We start from the raw sequence: 17,301 nt of genomic DNA on the forward strand, positions 1-17,301 counted from the left end.
GCCAAATGGTGGGTCTGGCGGACGGGATGCCCGCCAGCCACCCGCGGTCGCGCCCCAGTGAGATAGAACGGCGGTCTGCCGATGCAAACAAGGCAGACCGCTGCTCTGTCAGGGATGAATACAGTGATCTTGTGTTCCTGCTAAGCAGGAACACGGATCTCTCTGTTCATCCAGTCAGTCCATCCTCCCCCCACAGTTAGAAAGCACCCCCCCTAGGGACACACCTAACCCTTTGATCGCCCCTCGTGTTAAAACCCTTATCTACCAGTGTCATTAGTACAGTGACAGTGCATAGTTGTAGCACTGATCACTGTAATAATGTCACTGGTTCCCAAAAAGTGTCAGTTATTATCCAATTTGTCCACGGGCAATGTCGCAGTCCTGCTAAAAATCGCTGATCGTCGCCATTACTAGTAAAAAAAATAAAAATTAAAAAAAAAAAGCCATAAAAATATCCCATAGTTTGTAGAGGCTATAACTTTTGCACAAACCAATCAATATATGCTTATTGGGATTTTTATTACCAAAAATACGTAGCAGAATACATATTGGCCTAAATTGATGAAGAAATTCTTTTTTTTTTTTTTACTTTTCTTTATTGGACATTTCATAGCAGAAAGTAAAAAATATTGTTTTTATTTTTTAAATCGTCTGTCTTTTTTTTTTTGTTTATAGCGCAAAAAATAAAAGCTGCACAGGTGATTAAACACCACCAAAAGAAAGCTCTATTTGGAAAAAAGGAGGTCAATTCTATTTGGGTACAACGTCGCACGACTGCGCAATTGTCAGTTAAAATAACGCAGTGCCGTATCGCAAAAGAAAATGGCCTGGTCATGAAGGGGGTAAGACCCTCTGGGGTTGAAGTGGTTAACCATTGAGGTCTATAGGTGTGCTAGCAGCTGGAATCTATTTCACCCATCAGCCCAATTACATTTCGATTTTTCATGGAATAAAAACAAATCAGATAAAAAGTACAAAATTATATTTTTATTTTTGGTAACAAACCATCACAAAGAACGTTATAACGCAGATAACAGTCCAATGTTGGTCTGTAGTAGTCGCGTGGTCACAAGAGTGAAGAGTGGTGGACCTTTATCAAGAGGAACTAAACAGAAACTCAAGCGCCTCTTCACCCTAGAGCAGTGGTTCTCAACTCCGTCCTCAAGTACCCCTAACAGGCCATGTTTTCAGGTTTTCCTTTATCTTGCAGAGGTGTTTTAAATCTGAGTCAATGGCTTGGTATTTTGGAGAGCTATTTTAAGAGAAATTCCCAAAACATGGGCCGTTGGGGGGTATTTGAGGACAGGTTTGAGAAACCACTGCCCTAGAGCACCATGGCCTGGCCAACACATGGGGGTTAATTTCCTAAAACTGGAGAGTACAAAATCTGGGGCAGCTCAGCTTCTAGGTTTTATTGTCAAAGCTTCATTGAACAAGCTGAAGTTAGAAGCTGATTGGCTACCATGCAGACCTGCACCAGATTTACACTCTCCAGTTTTAGTAAATCAACCCTCATGGATTCTAGTCTGACCGACTCAGTCATGGATAGGCAATGAAGTACTTAAAGGGTATGTCCACCTGAAGCTATTGTTTTGTGTTCTGTGTGAATACCAGTGAAAGGATTTCCTTGTTGTGTCTGTATCTCTCTCTTTTCAGATCAGAAGACTGGAGAATGTGGCACTGAAGCTAAGACGTCCATGCTTGGTCTATAGGCCATATTGGTGAGCCTTCAGCTGTGGGGGCGGAGCCTGGGAGGTCACCTGGTATAGCATGTAACATTAAAGCTAACCATGCAATACAACCTCCTTTAGATTTATCAAAACGATGAATTATCTGTGCCAAATCTAAACAATCCATTCCATTTGTATGTGTATTTGCAGGCCTCTTCATCAGTTGTGGGTAGGAGATTGTACAATCAGATGGGTATGGTCACCAGAAAGGAGCGGTGGGTGGACTGGCCCTTTGAGGTAAGCCCCGCTTATCGAATACTTGTATGATGGAGCTTGGTTAGATCAGTCAACCAACACGTTTAATGGCCACAGACTATCACACACTATGGGGTCTAATCATAAAACATTCGCTGGACGAATGATACACACATTTGACGAATTCTCCCCGTATTTTCTGTAATAGATGAATTCCTAAGATCGTCAGCCCCATCTAGTGGACAAAACACGGTAGGTTTTCTCCTTGAGGCATTTCAGAAAACTGATAGATTTTGTGCCACTAGAAGGAGCGGATGATCACACGAATAAATCTATTATAGACTGCATGAAGGTGTGTAGCATTTGTCCAACAAATGTTTTATATACAGATCCCCATACAGTGGAACCTTGGATTGCGAGTAACGCGGTTTTTACGATCGTTTCGCAATACAAGCTATTTATTTATTTTTTTAAATCCTGACTTGCTTTGCGAGCATTGTCTCACAAGAGAAGCAGGATTCAAGCCGCTGGGGTGTGCAGTACCGCATTTGGCCAGAGGTGTGGGGGGCGCTGGAGACACTCTGTTCCTGAGTGTCTCCAAGCATCTGCAGCGCCCCCCACACCTCTGGCCACATGCGGTACTGCATAGACAAGCAGTGGCTGTGGAACTAATTATCTGAGTTTCCATTGATTCCTATGGGGAAACCCGTTTTGATATAGGAGTGCTTTGGATTACAAGCATTCTTCTGGAACAAATTATGCTCGTAATCCAAGGTAATACTGTATCGCTAAAGTGGCAAAACAGGTTTGATTAACGGACTGTGCAAACCAACTTGTTACAGTAGCCCCTGTTCACAACGGTGCAACTTACAGGTCCAAATCACATGACAAGTCGCACCCTATTGCCGGCAATGCAACTGTTCAAATCGGTGGTGCAACGCCGACATCGCGGTGCCACATCGATTTGAAAAAAAAAATAGTTCCTGCCTTATTTGTAGCGACTTCGGGTGCAACTTGCATAGACATTGGTGCATGAAATCGCACAGATGTCAGCCAAGTCGCACTGACATGCGGCTTTGACATCGTGTGATTTCATGTGAAGTCGCGCGATTTCAAAGCCACATTCAGTGTGAATGAAAAGTATATCTGAAGCCAAAACTTGTTTTTTATTTTGGATGAAGTGATGAATGATAAAAAAAAATCACCAAACCAGGTTCTGTCATTGGCTGCCTCCTGTTGGGAAGATTTACTTACTGCTCCAGAAAAACAACAGGAAGGCGAACAAAAATCTCTACAAAGTGAGGGAAGCCGCTGTCCCCATTGAAAGGTTTTTCCTCCAATCCTGTCCCGGTGACAGCTGTAAAACTTTGGATTTCCCCCAATCACTTTCTGGACTGGTGACAATGATCAAAAAATAAAAAGAAGAGGGTGAAAATCTCCAGCAGGCACACACACAGCAATAAATACTTTGATTTTAATAAGAAATCGAACCCACACACTGTAATATTAGACTCCAAAGTAAGTTAATTGGGTTACAAGAGGCAACGTGTTTCGGGAGCCACACCTCACTTCATCAGGTCCAGAGAGTTATTGATCAGTGGGCTACTAAGGGCCCTTTCACACTGAGGCGTTTTTCAAACGCTTTAAAAAAGCACATTGAAAAACTCAAGAAAATGCTTCCCTTTAAAAAAATCAATGAATGTGTTCACACTGGAGCGGTGCGCTTCCGATGCGGTGGACAAAAAAAATCCTGCTTGCAGCATCTTGCCATGTTTGGGGAGCGGAAAAAAAAAAACCATCAAAAATGCGCCTTTTCATTGAAAGCGATAAAAAAAAATTAAAAAAATGCAGCAAAAACTCGTCCGAGTTTTTGGGGCAGTTTTTGAGTCACATCCTTTCAAAACTGGACCACAATCCTGGTAAAAATCGCATTTTTGCAGCGGATCAGTGTGAAAGTGCCCTAAATGCTGCACCTACCGGTTTGTTGTTGATAAACATCTTATATCACTATCCAAGTCTGCATACTAACTCGGCACAAGTGACAACGCTTTTCAGGGGCCACGCAGCTCTTTATCAGGGCCTACAAGAGATCAGAGGGCCGCTGAATGCTGCAACGATTTGTTGTCGGATACACATCATACATACATATCACTATCCAAGTCCGCATGAATAGATCACACATTTCCATAAGCACACTAACTGGGCTCAAGAGGCAACGCATTTTAGGGGCCACGCATTTTAGGGGCCACGCCGCTCTTCATCAGGGCCTACGAGAGATCAGAGGGTTGCTGAATGCTGCACCTGTTTGCTGTTGGATACACATTATATATAGATATATTGATATTGATTGATATAGATATATATATATATATATATATATATATATATATATATATATATATATATATATATATTTGTCCAATCTCATATTAACAGAAGCGCACTAACTGCTCAAGAGGCAATGCATTTCAGGGGCCACACGGCTCTTCTTCAGGGCCAGGGAGAAATTGGTCTGAGGGCTGCTAAATGCCACACCTGTTTGTTGTTTGATACACATCATACATATACAGTATATATCACTATCCAAGTCCGCATGAATAGCTCTCACATTTCCAGAAGTACACTAACTGGGCACAAGCGACAACACTTTTCAGGGGCCATACAGCTCTTCATCAGGGCCTACAAGAGATCAGATGGCTGCTGAATGCTGCACCTGTTTGTTGTTGGATACACATCATACATACATATCACTATATCTCACATTTCCATAAACACACTAATTGGGCTCAAGAGACAACACATTTCAGGGGCCACAACGCTCTTCATCAGGGCCAGAGAGATATTGATCAGAGGGCTGCTAAATGCTGCACCTGTTTGTTGTTGGATAGACATTATACATATATATATATATATATATATATATATATATATTATATATAAATGTATCACATATAAACCACTTTCCAAGTCCGCATGAATAGATCTCACATTGACATAAGCACAATAATTGGGTATAAGAGGCAACACATTTCAGGGGCCACGCAGCTCTTCATCGGGGCCTATGAGAGATTGATCGGGGGCTGCTAAATGCTGCACACTTGTTTGCTGTTTGATACACATCATACATATATATATAAAAATCACATTCCAAGTTGGCATGGATTTCACATTTTCATAAGTCCCGATAATCAGGGCCATGTATGCCTGCCGAAACGCGTTGGATCTTGTACCCAATTAATGTTTGGAATAAAACTTTACGTTGGACTCTAACATTCCAATGTGGCGCTTTCATTTCAGATTTACGCATTGTCTTTACATCCCCATGGTCTTCATGGTAGTTCCGCGATGCACAGAACGGTCCATATATCACCCAGATGCCCCACAGATACACTATCAGCACAACATCGATTAAAAATAAACGCCCATCGCTAAAGTATCACTTAGCAATAAATAATCGGCTGGGCTTCTAACCCCCTCACTACTTCATCCAAAAACTAAATAAAAAGTTTAAAAAGGTTAAAATTTTAGAACTTTGATGTGCTTTACTTGTAGCCATTTCATAAGATTATTATCATTTCACATGAAAGCAGCCTGTAGGTGGCAGTAAACATTTAGGTTTGTTCACTGCAGGGAATATAAATAACGTAGCTCCGGTTGTAGGCTGTGTCTCACCATACTGCACCATCATAAAGCGTATGTACAGTAAACTATAACAAGAAGCTTCTCTTATTTGCTCCAATGTGAGTCTTTTAAATAACCCATCAAAAGCAATTGTTATGTTTGATGGGTAATAAAAAAAAAAAAAAAAAAAAAAAACACTGCCAGAAATCATGGGAGCTAAAACTTCCTGTGTACTCTGTCTGTGCTGAATGTTATCAGTTATGTTAATCTCTGATGACTACAGAGTCATGTCCCTCTAGGTTATGGGTAATAGAAGAGGGACAGGGTTCTGAAGAAATATCTTGTTTCTGCCTAATACATTATAGTGAGTGAGTGTTGTCACCCTCGGACAGGAAGTGTCTTGCTGGCAGGATCACCTGGTGAAAATTAAAAGGGAAACAAGCCTGAAAATGGAAAATGAATACAGCCACCCACAGCGGAGGACTGGATGCAGAGCCAGATTTTAGGTCCTGATAGGACAGGTATGTGGAGACCTGTTCCCAGGAGGTGATGTCCCTACACCGAGGCCTGCAGGCAGCTCTTACAGACAGGTGGTCAGTTGACGGGTCATAGGATGGGCGCTCTTAGCACTCGTCTCTCAGTGCAGGAATCTCTTTCCGCAGAGTCTCTGCCAAGTCTGGGTCCGCTTCTCCCAACACCCCAACAAAACTGTTCACCTGCAAGTACAAAGAGAACATCAGCCAAAGCGGAACGCAACCAGTACCGGAAAATATCAGATTTCGGGCACAGAAAGTGACTTCTCACTACGGCAGGTTTACAGAAGTCAGTGCCATAAAAGTGTACCAGTAATGCTGCAGAGCACACAGCTTGGGGCGGCACGCAATCTTTGTTTTTTAAAAAAAGGGTTTAAAGTGGTTCTTCACCCTGTAGCTGCTGACTTAATAAAAGAACACTTACCTGTCCAGGAACCCAGCTCCGTCCTCACCAAGGCCAGTTCTCTGGCCCCGGCACCAGGATGTTAAAGTGGTTCTAAATGAAGAAGGTTTTTTTTTTTTTAACCTTAATGCATTCTGTGCAATAAGGTATAAAACCTTCTGTGTGCAGGTCCCCCCCCCCCCAGCCCTGCTTTACACTTAGCTGAGCCTGATCTCGATCCAGCGATGTGCATGAGAGCAGCAGCTCTCTTTCTCCACAGTGGCTCAGAGACAGCACCAGGAGCCATTGGCGGGATCAGGTTATGGGTCCGAGCCACGCTGTGCATGTCAAGGGACACACAGCACAGTTTGGGTGTAGGCCCCCACAAGTGCCCCCATAGCAAGCGAACTGAGGGGGGACCAGGAGCGCCAGCAGGGGGCTGCTTTGTGAAAAACCATTCCACAGAGATAGTAAGAATGACATCTTTGTTATTTTTAACGACTTCCCATCTTCCCACCACTTTCAGTGGTTTTTATAGCCAGCGGTAGGCTCTCTTGTAATAGCAATCAGAGCGACTGATTAGCCGCTCAACTGCTATTACAAGCAGCGGGACGGGATGTCCATCTCCTCCCGCGGCTTGCTTGGGCTCGCCCGTCCGACCCAAAGCCGGCTGGCCGGACAGCCAAGCAAAGCCGGGATCAGCTTTGATCGGCTGTTCGTAATGGTATCCCGGAAGCAATGTAATAACATCACTTCCGGTTTACTCGAAACAATTGACGCAATTTTTAAAAAATTGAAAACTTTCAAAAACACAGATATTGGTGTTTTTGAAATGCTTTTAACTGCAGAGGAGGAATTTGGGGATCTTCTAGACCCCAGATCTCTCCATAAAGAGCAACTGTTGCATGCCTATTGCTGTCTCAGGGATGTTTAAATTCCTTGTGACAGCAATAAAAGTGATCAAAATGTTTTTTAAAGCAACAGTGTAAAAAAAAAAAAAAAAAAAAAAATAATAAAAAAAAAAAAAAAGAAAGTGCCATTTTAAAAAAAAAAAAAATTTTAAATCCCCCCCCGTCCTCCTGTGCAAATAACGTGCGACAAAAAAAACTAGCAGAACCCACCAATTTATTCTCTAGGGCCTCTGCTTTAACAAAAAATATATAAATGTTTGGGGATTCTAACTAATTTTCTAAAAAAAATACAGATTGTTACATGTGAACAAAAAGAGGCAAAAAAGCCGCGGATTGGAGGTGGTTAAAAAATAAAAAAACGTATCCTTTACAAATCACTTAAACTATGGGAAGCCAGCTGTGACTCCTTGTGGCTTCACAGCAGGCTTCCCACTGTGCATGTATGAGCAGCGCGGCGCTTTGTGAATGGTCCCACAGCTTTCTGGGACACGTCACCAGATGCGGGCACCCTTTAAAGCCGAGTTCAACCCAAAAGTGGAACTTTCGCTCACCTCCTGTGCCACATTTTGGCACCTTTCGGGGGGGGGGAGGGAGGAGCAGGAACCCATTTTTGACACCTTTCGGGGGGGAGGGAGGAGCAGGAACCCACTTTTTTTTTTTTTTTTTTTTTAAGAGAATGAGATTTTGGCACACAAGGCCAGGCAATTTTAAAATCCTCCCTTGGGGCTGTGCCTGCACTCCAAGGATTAACTGCTCATTTAGTCTAGGGGAGAGTCTTTGCATTTTACCTTACGCAATCCTCTGCTCCCCCAGCAGATGGCGCTCCCCCACGCTCCGGCAGTGGACTGTCCCCTTGGCGTTGTCTCATCCAATGCAGGGCAATTCAGGACCCTAGACCTCTGGAGAGTGGGGGGAGAAGACACTGGGGGGATCGCTCTAACAATGAGGAGGATCGGCAAAGTAGATCTTCTTTTCTATGTTCCCTAGACCTCAACAAGTATTTAACCCTTGCAGTGCCGGCACAGCCTCAAAGCAAGGGATGATTTCTAAGTTTCTCAGAGTTGGGCTTTAATGAGTTATAAACCGGAAATACTTACGGAAAGAGAATAGAGGGGGAGCAAGTTGCGAAGAGCACACAGACACTTCTCCTTGGTAACGTACCCGTGTTTGAGTGCCTCTAATATGTTCTCCTGGAGAGAGAAAATATAAAGAAATAAATAACATAACACCCGACCCTTATTAAAGCTGAATTCCAGGAATCAGCAACTTTGCATAAAGTGCAGGCGCACTACAAGTTCAGTCAAATTAGGTGCATGTCACCCCCCGGACTTACCTCTATTACTTATATGTGACAGGTTTTTTGCACTTCTGGAGGATACAATCCGGCTGTGAGAGGAGAGAAGCATGCACACAGCAGCTATGTCCGTCCCTCCCCTATGCTGCCCATTCACAGAAGCCTTTGTACTTTGTGAATGAGTTCACATAATACAAAGGCTTCAGTGAATGGGCAAGAGGAGGAGACGGGCGGGCATAGCAGTTCTGGTGAAGACTCTTGAAGGAACAGAGACCACAGTGAGCAACCATGGAGCTCTGGAAGTTATCTTCTTGGAGCACAATAAACCTGTCAGATGTGAATAATGGAGATAAGTCTATAAGGCAGCAGGCACCTCGTTGAATTGACACTAAAGGTTCATTTTTTTCTTTTTTAAAATAACAAACATGTCACAGCTCCTCTGTGCAGCTCGTTTTGCACAGAGTGGCCCCGAACCTGCTCTTCTGGGGTCCCTCAGTGGCTCTCTCGGCTCCTCCCCACATTAGATAACCCCCTGGGAGAAGCGCTCTCCCGGGGGTTACCTTGCAGGCGCGCTCCCGAGTCCGGCATTCGGTGTCCATAGAGGCCGAATGCAGGACTCGGCCCGCCCCCCCGCGTCACTGGATTTGATTGACAGCAGCGGGAGGCAATAGCTGTTATGCTATCAATCTATCCAATCAAGAGCCGAGAACCCCGGGCAGAGAGAGAGCGCATCCCCGTGGGACAAGTTTGAGGGTTCAGGTAAGCAAAACAGGGGGGCTGGGGGGCCGGTCACTGACAGGTATTTTTTTACCTTAATGCATAGGATGCATTAAGGTGAAAAAACACAAACCTTTACAACCCCTTTAACTCATGGTAGGCCAGCAGTTTTTACAAAGTAGCTGCATTCCTGAGATTCAGCTTTAAAGGTGAAAGATATAAAGGGATTGTGGCAGATAAAATCATAAGCTAAAAGTGTGTGTTCTACATAAGGCCATAAATTAAAGTGTAACGAAACTCAATAAACAAAAAGTTAATTTATTGTAGCTTACCAATCATTGTATGCCGTGGCTGCATTCGTTTTCTTTTTCCAGGCTTGAATTTTCACCTAATGATCAGCCAGTAACACACCTCCTGTCTTAGGGTGGCTACATTCACTCCTCCGCTGCATTTATGAATGAGGAATGTGGGCTCCCTTGGACATCAGCATTGTCAATCAGTGAGTAGGGTGGGGTTGGATGGACTATTATGCCCCGTACACACGGTCGGACATTGATCGGACATTCCGACAACAAAATCCATTGTTTTTTTCCAGCGGATGTTGGCTCAAACTTGTCTTGCATACACACGGTCGCACAAAGTTGTCGGAAAATCCGATCGCGCAACATAAAACACGTACGTCGGGACTATAATCGGGGCAGTAGCCAATAGCTTTCGTCTCCTAATTTATTCTGAGCATGCGTGGCACTTTGTCCATCGGATTTGTGTACACACGATCGGAATTTAACCTCCCTGGCGGTATGATTATTTCGGATTTTAGGTGCTGAAAGCGGTACAATTATTTTGCATGGAAATTTGGCGTTTTATATTGTAGGTCTGTAAATCTTAACAATAACACACTTAAATCTGTCCAAACCAGAGTCTAGTAGATATCCCGGGTATGATCAAGTTTGAAACACAAAAACATAAATTATAATATAATAAATAAAAATAAATAATTAAAAAAAAATTTAAAAAATAGTAATAAAATAAATTTCCCCACAATTCACTATCGCTCAATTCTGCAAGTGTTCTAATTTACTATCGCTGTTTTCTAGCTGGTCTAAAGCCACTTTTGACGTAAAGGGACACTTTTTGGTTGCTATGGACAATCTCCAGTTTCCAGGCAGAAAGAACAGGATATATAATATAAAACTGCATGCAGGGCATGGGCCAGAGCACTGGGGACAAAAGGGATGTGAAATCATTTCATACAGTACTGTAATCTGTAAGATTACAGTACTGTATGTGTTATGATTTTGACAGTTTTTTGAATTTGCCGCCAGGCTCCGCCCCCGTGCGTCGCGCCGCTCGCAGGGAACGGAGCCTGGCACGGAGAGGCTTCGGAGGAGGACGGAGCCCTCGGACACTGCGGGGGACATCGCAGGATCCCGGGGACAAGGTAAGTAAAGCCGCCCCAGGATCCTGCAATGCGATCCCGAGTGTGGCTCGGGGTTACCGCTAATGGTACTGAATTTTAACCCCGAGCCACACTCGGGAAAACCGCCAGGGAGGCTACAGGATCGGATTTTGTTGTCGGAAAATTTTATAGCCTGCTCTCAAACTTTGTGTGTCGGAAATTCCGATGGAAAAAGTCAGATGGAGCCCACACACGATCGGAATTTGCGACAACGAGCTCCGATCGCACATATTCCGTCGGAAAGTCCGACCGTGTGTACGGGGCATTAGATTTAGATGGACTTTACATAAGTGACTAACAACATGAAGCTTAACTCCAGCTCACACTTATAAAGCAGTTAGACCCCTTTCACACTGGAGGCGTTTTTCAGCCGCTAAAGGGCTAAAAATGGCGCCTGTAAAGCGCCTGAAAAACGCCTCCCCTGCAGCCCCAGTGTGAGAGCCTGAGTATCTTTACACTGGGGCGGTGCGCTGACAGGACTTTAGAAAGTCCGCCGCTGCCCATTGAAATGAATGGGCACTGCTGCCGAAACGCCTGCAAAGCAATTTGCCAGCTGCGCTTTTCTGGCGCATTTAATCCTTTCTTCGGCCGCTAGCGGAAGTTAAAAGCGCTCCGCTAGCGGCCGAAAAGCGCCACTAAGACTTGCGAAGTGGTGCCAGTGTGAAAGGGGTCTTACAGCAATGGTCTTTTTTCCCTCTTTTGGGATAAAGGTTTTACATAAATAAATAAAAGCTGATCATTGTAAGTATCCCTTTAACTTGTGTTGAATGGGGAAGCCTACACACTGGACCAGTCGAATTTCGATCCGTGTATGGCCAGCTTCAGAGTGGCTTGTAGGGCGTTCTGATAGCTTTGTTATGATAACTGACTTTATCTTTACTAACTAAAGGGAGCATGAAAAGTGACAGAACAGGGGATGAATGAAGAAGGCCAGTAAGGCCGGCCAAAGACGGAACAATTTTTTTTCCTGCAGCCACAGGTTGTAGGAAAGAAAATCGCTCGATTCCCCCATCAACACAGTCAGTGTTGAGGGGGCGATCCCTTCTGCAGAGTCATTGTGTTCTCCTGGCGGAGAAAGCTGTCTTCACTGGGAGAATACAGCGATTATTGCTAGTGGCTATAACAGCCGCTAGCAATAATCGCATGCAAAATCCGGCAGGCTGGTTGTACCCAAGTTGATCGATCATCTTGGGTACATTCAGCCTGCCCATAGATGGTTCGAATCTCAGCCATGAACTGGCTGACATTTGAACAGTCTATGGCCAGCTTAAAGCGGAGTTCCACCCAAAAGTGGATCTTCCGCTTATTTGCTTCCTCCCCCCCGCTCCGGTGCCACATTTGACTTCTTTCAGGGGGGAGGGGAAAACGGGTACCTGTTTTTGACAGGTCCCTGTCCCCACTTCTGGTAGACGGCGCCATCCCTCGGAAGTTCCGCCCCGCCGTCCTCCTTCCACCGCGCCAAGTAGGGAACCATCTGTGAAGCCGAAAAGGCTTCACTGCTGGGTTTCCCTTAGTGGAGACCCCCAGGGATTCGATCCGAAGATCAGCTGGGGGTGCTGACATCGCAGGCTCCTGGGACAGGTAAGTGTCCATATATTAAAAGTCAGCAGCTACAGTATTTGAACCAGCTGAAGTTTAAAAACTTCCCCTGCAAGGCAATGTCATAATGTGTTAGTATGCACCGCATACTAGCACATTATGCAAGACTTACCTTAACCGCTTGCCGACCAGCCGCCGTCATACGGTGGCAGGTCGGCACGATCCCGCGAACCGTCGTAGCTATACAACGGCGATTGGGATAGTAGGCGCGCGCGCTGCACTGTGGGGGTACCGATGCTCATGGCCAAAGGTCGCGAGCAATCGCGGGCACCACAGACAGAACAGGGACGCGTGTGTGTGTGTGTAAACACACAAATCCCTGTTCTGTTCGGAGTGACAGATCATGTGTTCCTAATAGCTAGGAACCACGATCTGTCATTTCCTCTAGGTCAGTCTCCTCCCCCTACAGTTAGAAACACACACAGGGAACACATTTAACCCCTTGATCGCCCCCTGGTGTTAACCCCTTCCCTGCCAGTGACATTTTTACAGTAATCAGTGCATTTTTATAGCACTGATCGCTGTATAAATGCCAATGGTCCCAAAAAAGTGTCCGATCTGTCGGCCATAAAGTCGCAGTCCCGATAAAAATTGCAGATCACCGCCATTACTAGTAAAAAAAATAATAATAAAAATGCTATAAATATATCCCCTATTTTGTAGACGCTAGAACTTTTGCCAAAATCAATATACGCTTATTGCGATTTTTTTTTTTAACCAAAAATATGTAGAAGAATACATATCGGCCTAAACTGAGGAAAAAAATAGCTTTTTAAAAAAAAAAAAAGGGGGATATTTATTACAGCAAAAAGTACAAAATAGTGTTTTTTAAAAAATTGTAGCCCTTTTTTGTTTATAGCGCAAAAAATAAAAACCGCAGAGGTGATCAAATACCACCAAAAGAAAGCTCTATTTGTGGGGAAGAAAGGACGTCAATTTTGTTTGGGCGCAACGTCGCTAGACCGCGCAATTGTCAGTTAAAGCGACGCAGTGCCGAATCGCAAAAAATGGCCTGGTCATTTAGCAGCCAAACCTTCCGGGGCTAAAGTGGTTAAAACAAAGCCCTCCAACAGCACGCTGTCACCGCTGAAGGTGCTTTCATCTTCACCCAGTCTTCCTTCCTGGTTCGTGGCCTCTGGCTACATGAGTGGCCAGGGGCGTGATGTTACTCCGGTATGCCACCGTTCACGGTACAGGCCCTGAAGGTCGGGCACAGTATGCCGGACCTTCAGAGCGTATGTCACCAGCTGCATGCAGTGTAAATATCTCCTAAACTGTGCAAGTTTAGGAGATATTTACAGTGCCTACAGGTAAGCTTTATTATAGGCGTAGGTACAAGTTGAAAAAGTGGGTTTACGATCGATTTAACAATTGGACATGATTGGCCACCATCTTTTAAAAAAGATTTGTAGAAATAAAATGTCTTTACAAAAAGCACATTTTCATCACTGCAGCACTTGACAGTCCTCTTCTGTGTGTCATGGTTCCTGTGAGGCTCAGGATGTGGTGCACATAAAGATTCAAACTTGGTGACACCCATATAGTTTTAAACATCCAATAGTGTGCAAAAGTTTCAGGCAGGTGTGAAGAAATGCTGTAAAGTAAGAATGCCTTCAAATAATATAGATTTTAATTGTTTCTCTTTATCAATTTACAAAATGCAAAGTTCGTAAATGAGCAGAAGAAAAAAATCTAAATCAAATCAATTATTGGTGTGACTACCGTTTGGCTTCAAACCATCATCAATTCTTACACTTGCACACTTTACACACTTGCACAAAGTCAGGTGTATAATTAACCAATTACAGTGGAACCTTGGATTACGAGCATAATCTGTTCCAGGAGAATGCTTGTAATCCAAACTATATCAAAGCGAGTTTCCCCATAGAAGTCAATGGAAACAAAGATAATTAGTTCCGCATTTACTTCTATTACATGCAATACCGAATGTGGCCAGAGGTGGGGGGGGTGCCAGAGAGCCTCGGAAATACTCGGGGACAGCTCGGCTTAACTCGGAAAGGCTCGGAAACTGAGTATTTCCGAGTGATTCTGAGTGTTTCCGAACCGTTCCGAGTGTCCCCGGCTCCCCTGCACCTCTGGCCAAATGCGGCACTGCACACCCCATTAGCTTGAATTCTGCTTGTTTTGCAAGACAACACTGGCAATCCGGGTCAATTTTTTTGAAAGTTGCTCGTCTTTCAAAACGTTCGTTAACCGTGTTACTCGTAAGCCAAGGTTCCACTGTATACCAAATCAGGTGCTAATGATCATCAATTTCATATGTGGGTTGAAACACAGTCATTAACTGAAACAGAAACTGCTGTGTAGGAGGCTGGGTGAGGAACAGCCAAACTCTGCTATTAAGGTGAGGTTGTGGAAGGCAGTTTGATGTCACAGCTCAACACCATGGCAAGACTGAGCACAGCCACAAGACACAAGGTAGGTATACTGCAACAGCAAGGTCTCTCCCAGGCAAGGATTCCAAAGCAGACTGGGGTTTCCAGATGTGCTGTTCAAGCTCTTTTGAAGAAGCACAAAGAAACGGGCAGCGTTGATGAGCGTAGATGAAGTGGTCGGGCGAGGAAACATAATGCAGCAGATGAAAGACACATCATGCTTACTTCCCAACCGCGATAGAAGATGTCCAGCAGTGCCATCAGCACAGAACTGGCAGAAACCAGACATCTATTGTATAGAAAAGTCTAGCCACAAGTGGTCTTAATGGAAGAATTGCGGCCAAAAAGCCAAACCTCCGACATGGAAACAAGGCTGAGCGACTCAACTATGCAGGAAAACATAGGAACTGGGGTTCAGACAAATGGCAGCAGGTGCTCTGGACTGATGGGTCAAAAATGTGAAATATTTGGCCGTAACAGGAGGCAGTTTGTTGGTGAAGGGCTGGACACAATAATGAGTGTCTGCAGCCAACCGTGAAGCATGGTGGAGGTTCCTTGCAAGTTTGAGGTTGCATTTCTGCAAATGGAGATTTGGTCAGGATCAATGGTGTCCTCAATGCTGAGAAATAATGGCAGATACTTCTCCCATCATGCCATACCATCAGGGAGGCGTGTGATTGGCCCCAAATTTATTCTGCAACAGGACAACCACCCCAAACATACAGCCAATGTCATTAAAAACTATCTTCAGCGTAAAGAAGAACCAGGAGTCCTGGAAGTGATGGTTTGGCCCCCAAAGAGCCCTGATCTCACCATCATGGAGGCGGTCTGGGATGGCATGAAGAGACAGAAGGATTTGGGACAGCCGACATCCACAGAAGATCTGTGCTTAGTCCTCTAAGATGTTTGGAACAACCTACCTGCCGAGTTGATTGATTTGATTTGGATTTCCCTTTCTGTTCATTTACTTTCCATTTTGTTCATAGTTTATTTTGATCAATTAACACTTTTATTACTGAAAGCATTCTTCATTTACAAAAAATTTAACACCTGCCTCAAACTTTTACACCGTAGTGTACTTTAAAAGAGAAGTGCCACCTTTGTTAGCTGTTTGAGGATATTGGAGAGGAATTCACAGCAGACGTCCTTCAATATCTTCAGATGGAAATCCTCTTCAATGGCCGCTTCTCCAGTATCACCTCGAGCATGGCGTTTGTCGCTGCTCTTCCGACCACAGACCTCCAAGTTCTCCAGAATTCGGGTGAGGCTGTTTATTAGGGGGAGATCTGCAAGAGAAAAATAAAAATTCTCGTTGTTGGGCTTCTTCTATACAGTGACGCCCACGGGTGGGAATTCAGTGGTGCCACGACAGTGCAGTCACAGCTCAGGAGTAAACGGGCAGACTATGCTGCCAACACCAGGTAGACCGCCAGCCATTAGGTCAGGAATGCCACAAACAGCAAGTGACATCAGACAGGTTCAGCTGAATGTATGCAATATTTTATACCTTTTCTTGTTTCCTCCTAACAATGGGTGAAAATGGGTACAGACCTTGGATTACGAGCATAATCCGTTCCAGGAGAATGCTTGTAATCCAAAGCACTCGCATATCAAAGAGAGTTTCCCCATAGAAGTCAATGGAAACGAAGATAATTTGTTCCGCATTGACTTCTATTACATGCAATACCGCATGTGGCCAGAGGTGGTGGGGGGGGCGCCGGAGAGCCTCGGTAATACTTGGGAACAGCTCGGCTGAGCTCGGAAAGCCTCGGAAACACTCGGGAACGGAGTATTTCGGAGTATTTCCGAATGGCTCCGAACCGTTCCGAGTGTCTCCGGCGCCCCCGCACCTCTGGCCAAATGTGGTACTGCACCGCCCATTAGCTTGAATTCTGATCGTTTTGCGAGACAACACTCACAAACTGAGTCAGAATTTAAAAAAAAAAAAAGTTGCTCGTCTTTCAAAGCGCTCGTTAACCGTATTACTTGTAAACCAAGGTTCCACTATATATTATTTCTTCTTTTTTTTTTTAACCACTTTCATACCGCAGGCTTTCATATGACGTCCTCGGCTTTCAGTGGTGATATCTGAATGATGCCTGCAGCTATCATCCAGATACCATTTTTTTCAGCGGGCGATTCCCTACACCATAGGATGATCATAGCGGCAGTTTAGCCCAGGGATCCTCAAACTGCGGCCCTCCAGCTGTTACAGAACTACACATCCCATGAGGCATTGTAAAACACTGACATTCACAGACATGACTAGGCATGATGGGATTTGTAGTTCCTGAACAACTGGAGGACTGTAGTTTGAAGACCCCTGGTTTAGCCGCTTGATCGTTCTTACCGGTGACAGGAGAGGACGCCTCCCGCCACCCCTCCGGGCTCTCCAATGTGATCGGGGACTCGGAGAAGGAATCCACCAGTGCAGGAAGGAAGCCATAGAGAAAACCGAGGGACA

General features: G+C 44.6%; 1 protein-coding gene across 1 annotated transcript in view; it reads right to left on the reverse strand.

Moving 5' to 3' along the window:
• Nucleotides 1-965: 965 nt before the first annotated feature.
• The window catches only part of SAAL1 (serum amyloid A like 1), a 165,567-nt gene continuing 149,231 nt past the window's right edge, over nt 966-17,301 (reverse strand). The window contains exons 11-13 of the mRNA XM_073604111.1: nt 15,936-16,123; nt 8,470-8,562; nt 966-6,262 (exon numbers count right to left, since the gene is read on the reverse strand). Of these exons, the coding sequence (XP_073460212.1) occupies nt 6,170-6,262; nt 8,470-8,562; nt 15,936-16,123 (374 nt within the window). The 3' untranslated portion in view covers nt 966-6,169. The remainder of the gene's footprint in view (nt 6,263-8,469; nt 8,563-15,935; nt 16,124-17,301) is intronic.

This window comes from Aquarana catesbeiana, linkage group LG11, assembly GCF_042186555.1.
Source record: "Aquarana catesbeiana isolate 2022-GZ linkage group LG11, ASM4218655v1, whole genome shotgun sequence".
Taxonomy (NCBI): Eukaryota; Metazoa; Chordata; class Amphibia; order Anura; family Ranidae; genus Aquarana; species Aquarana catesbeiana.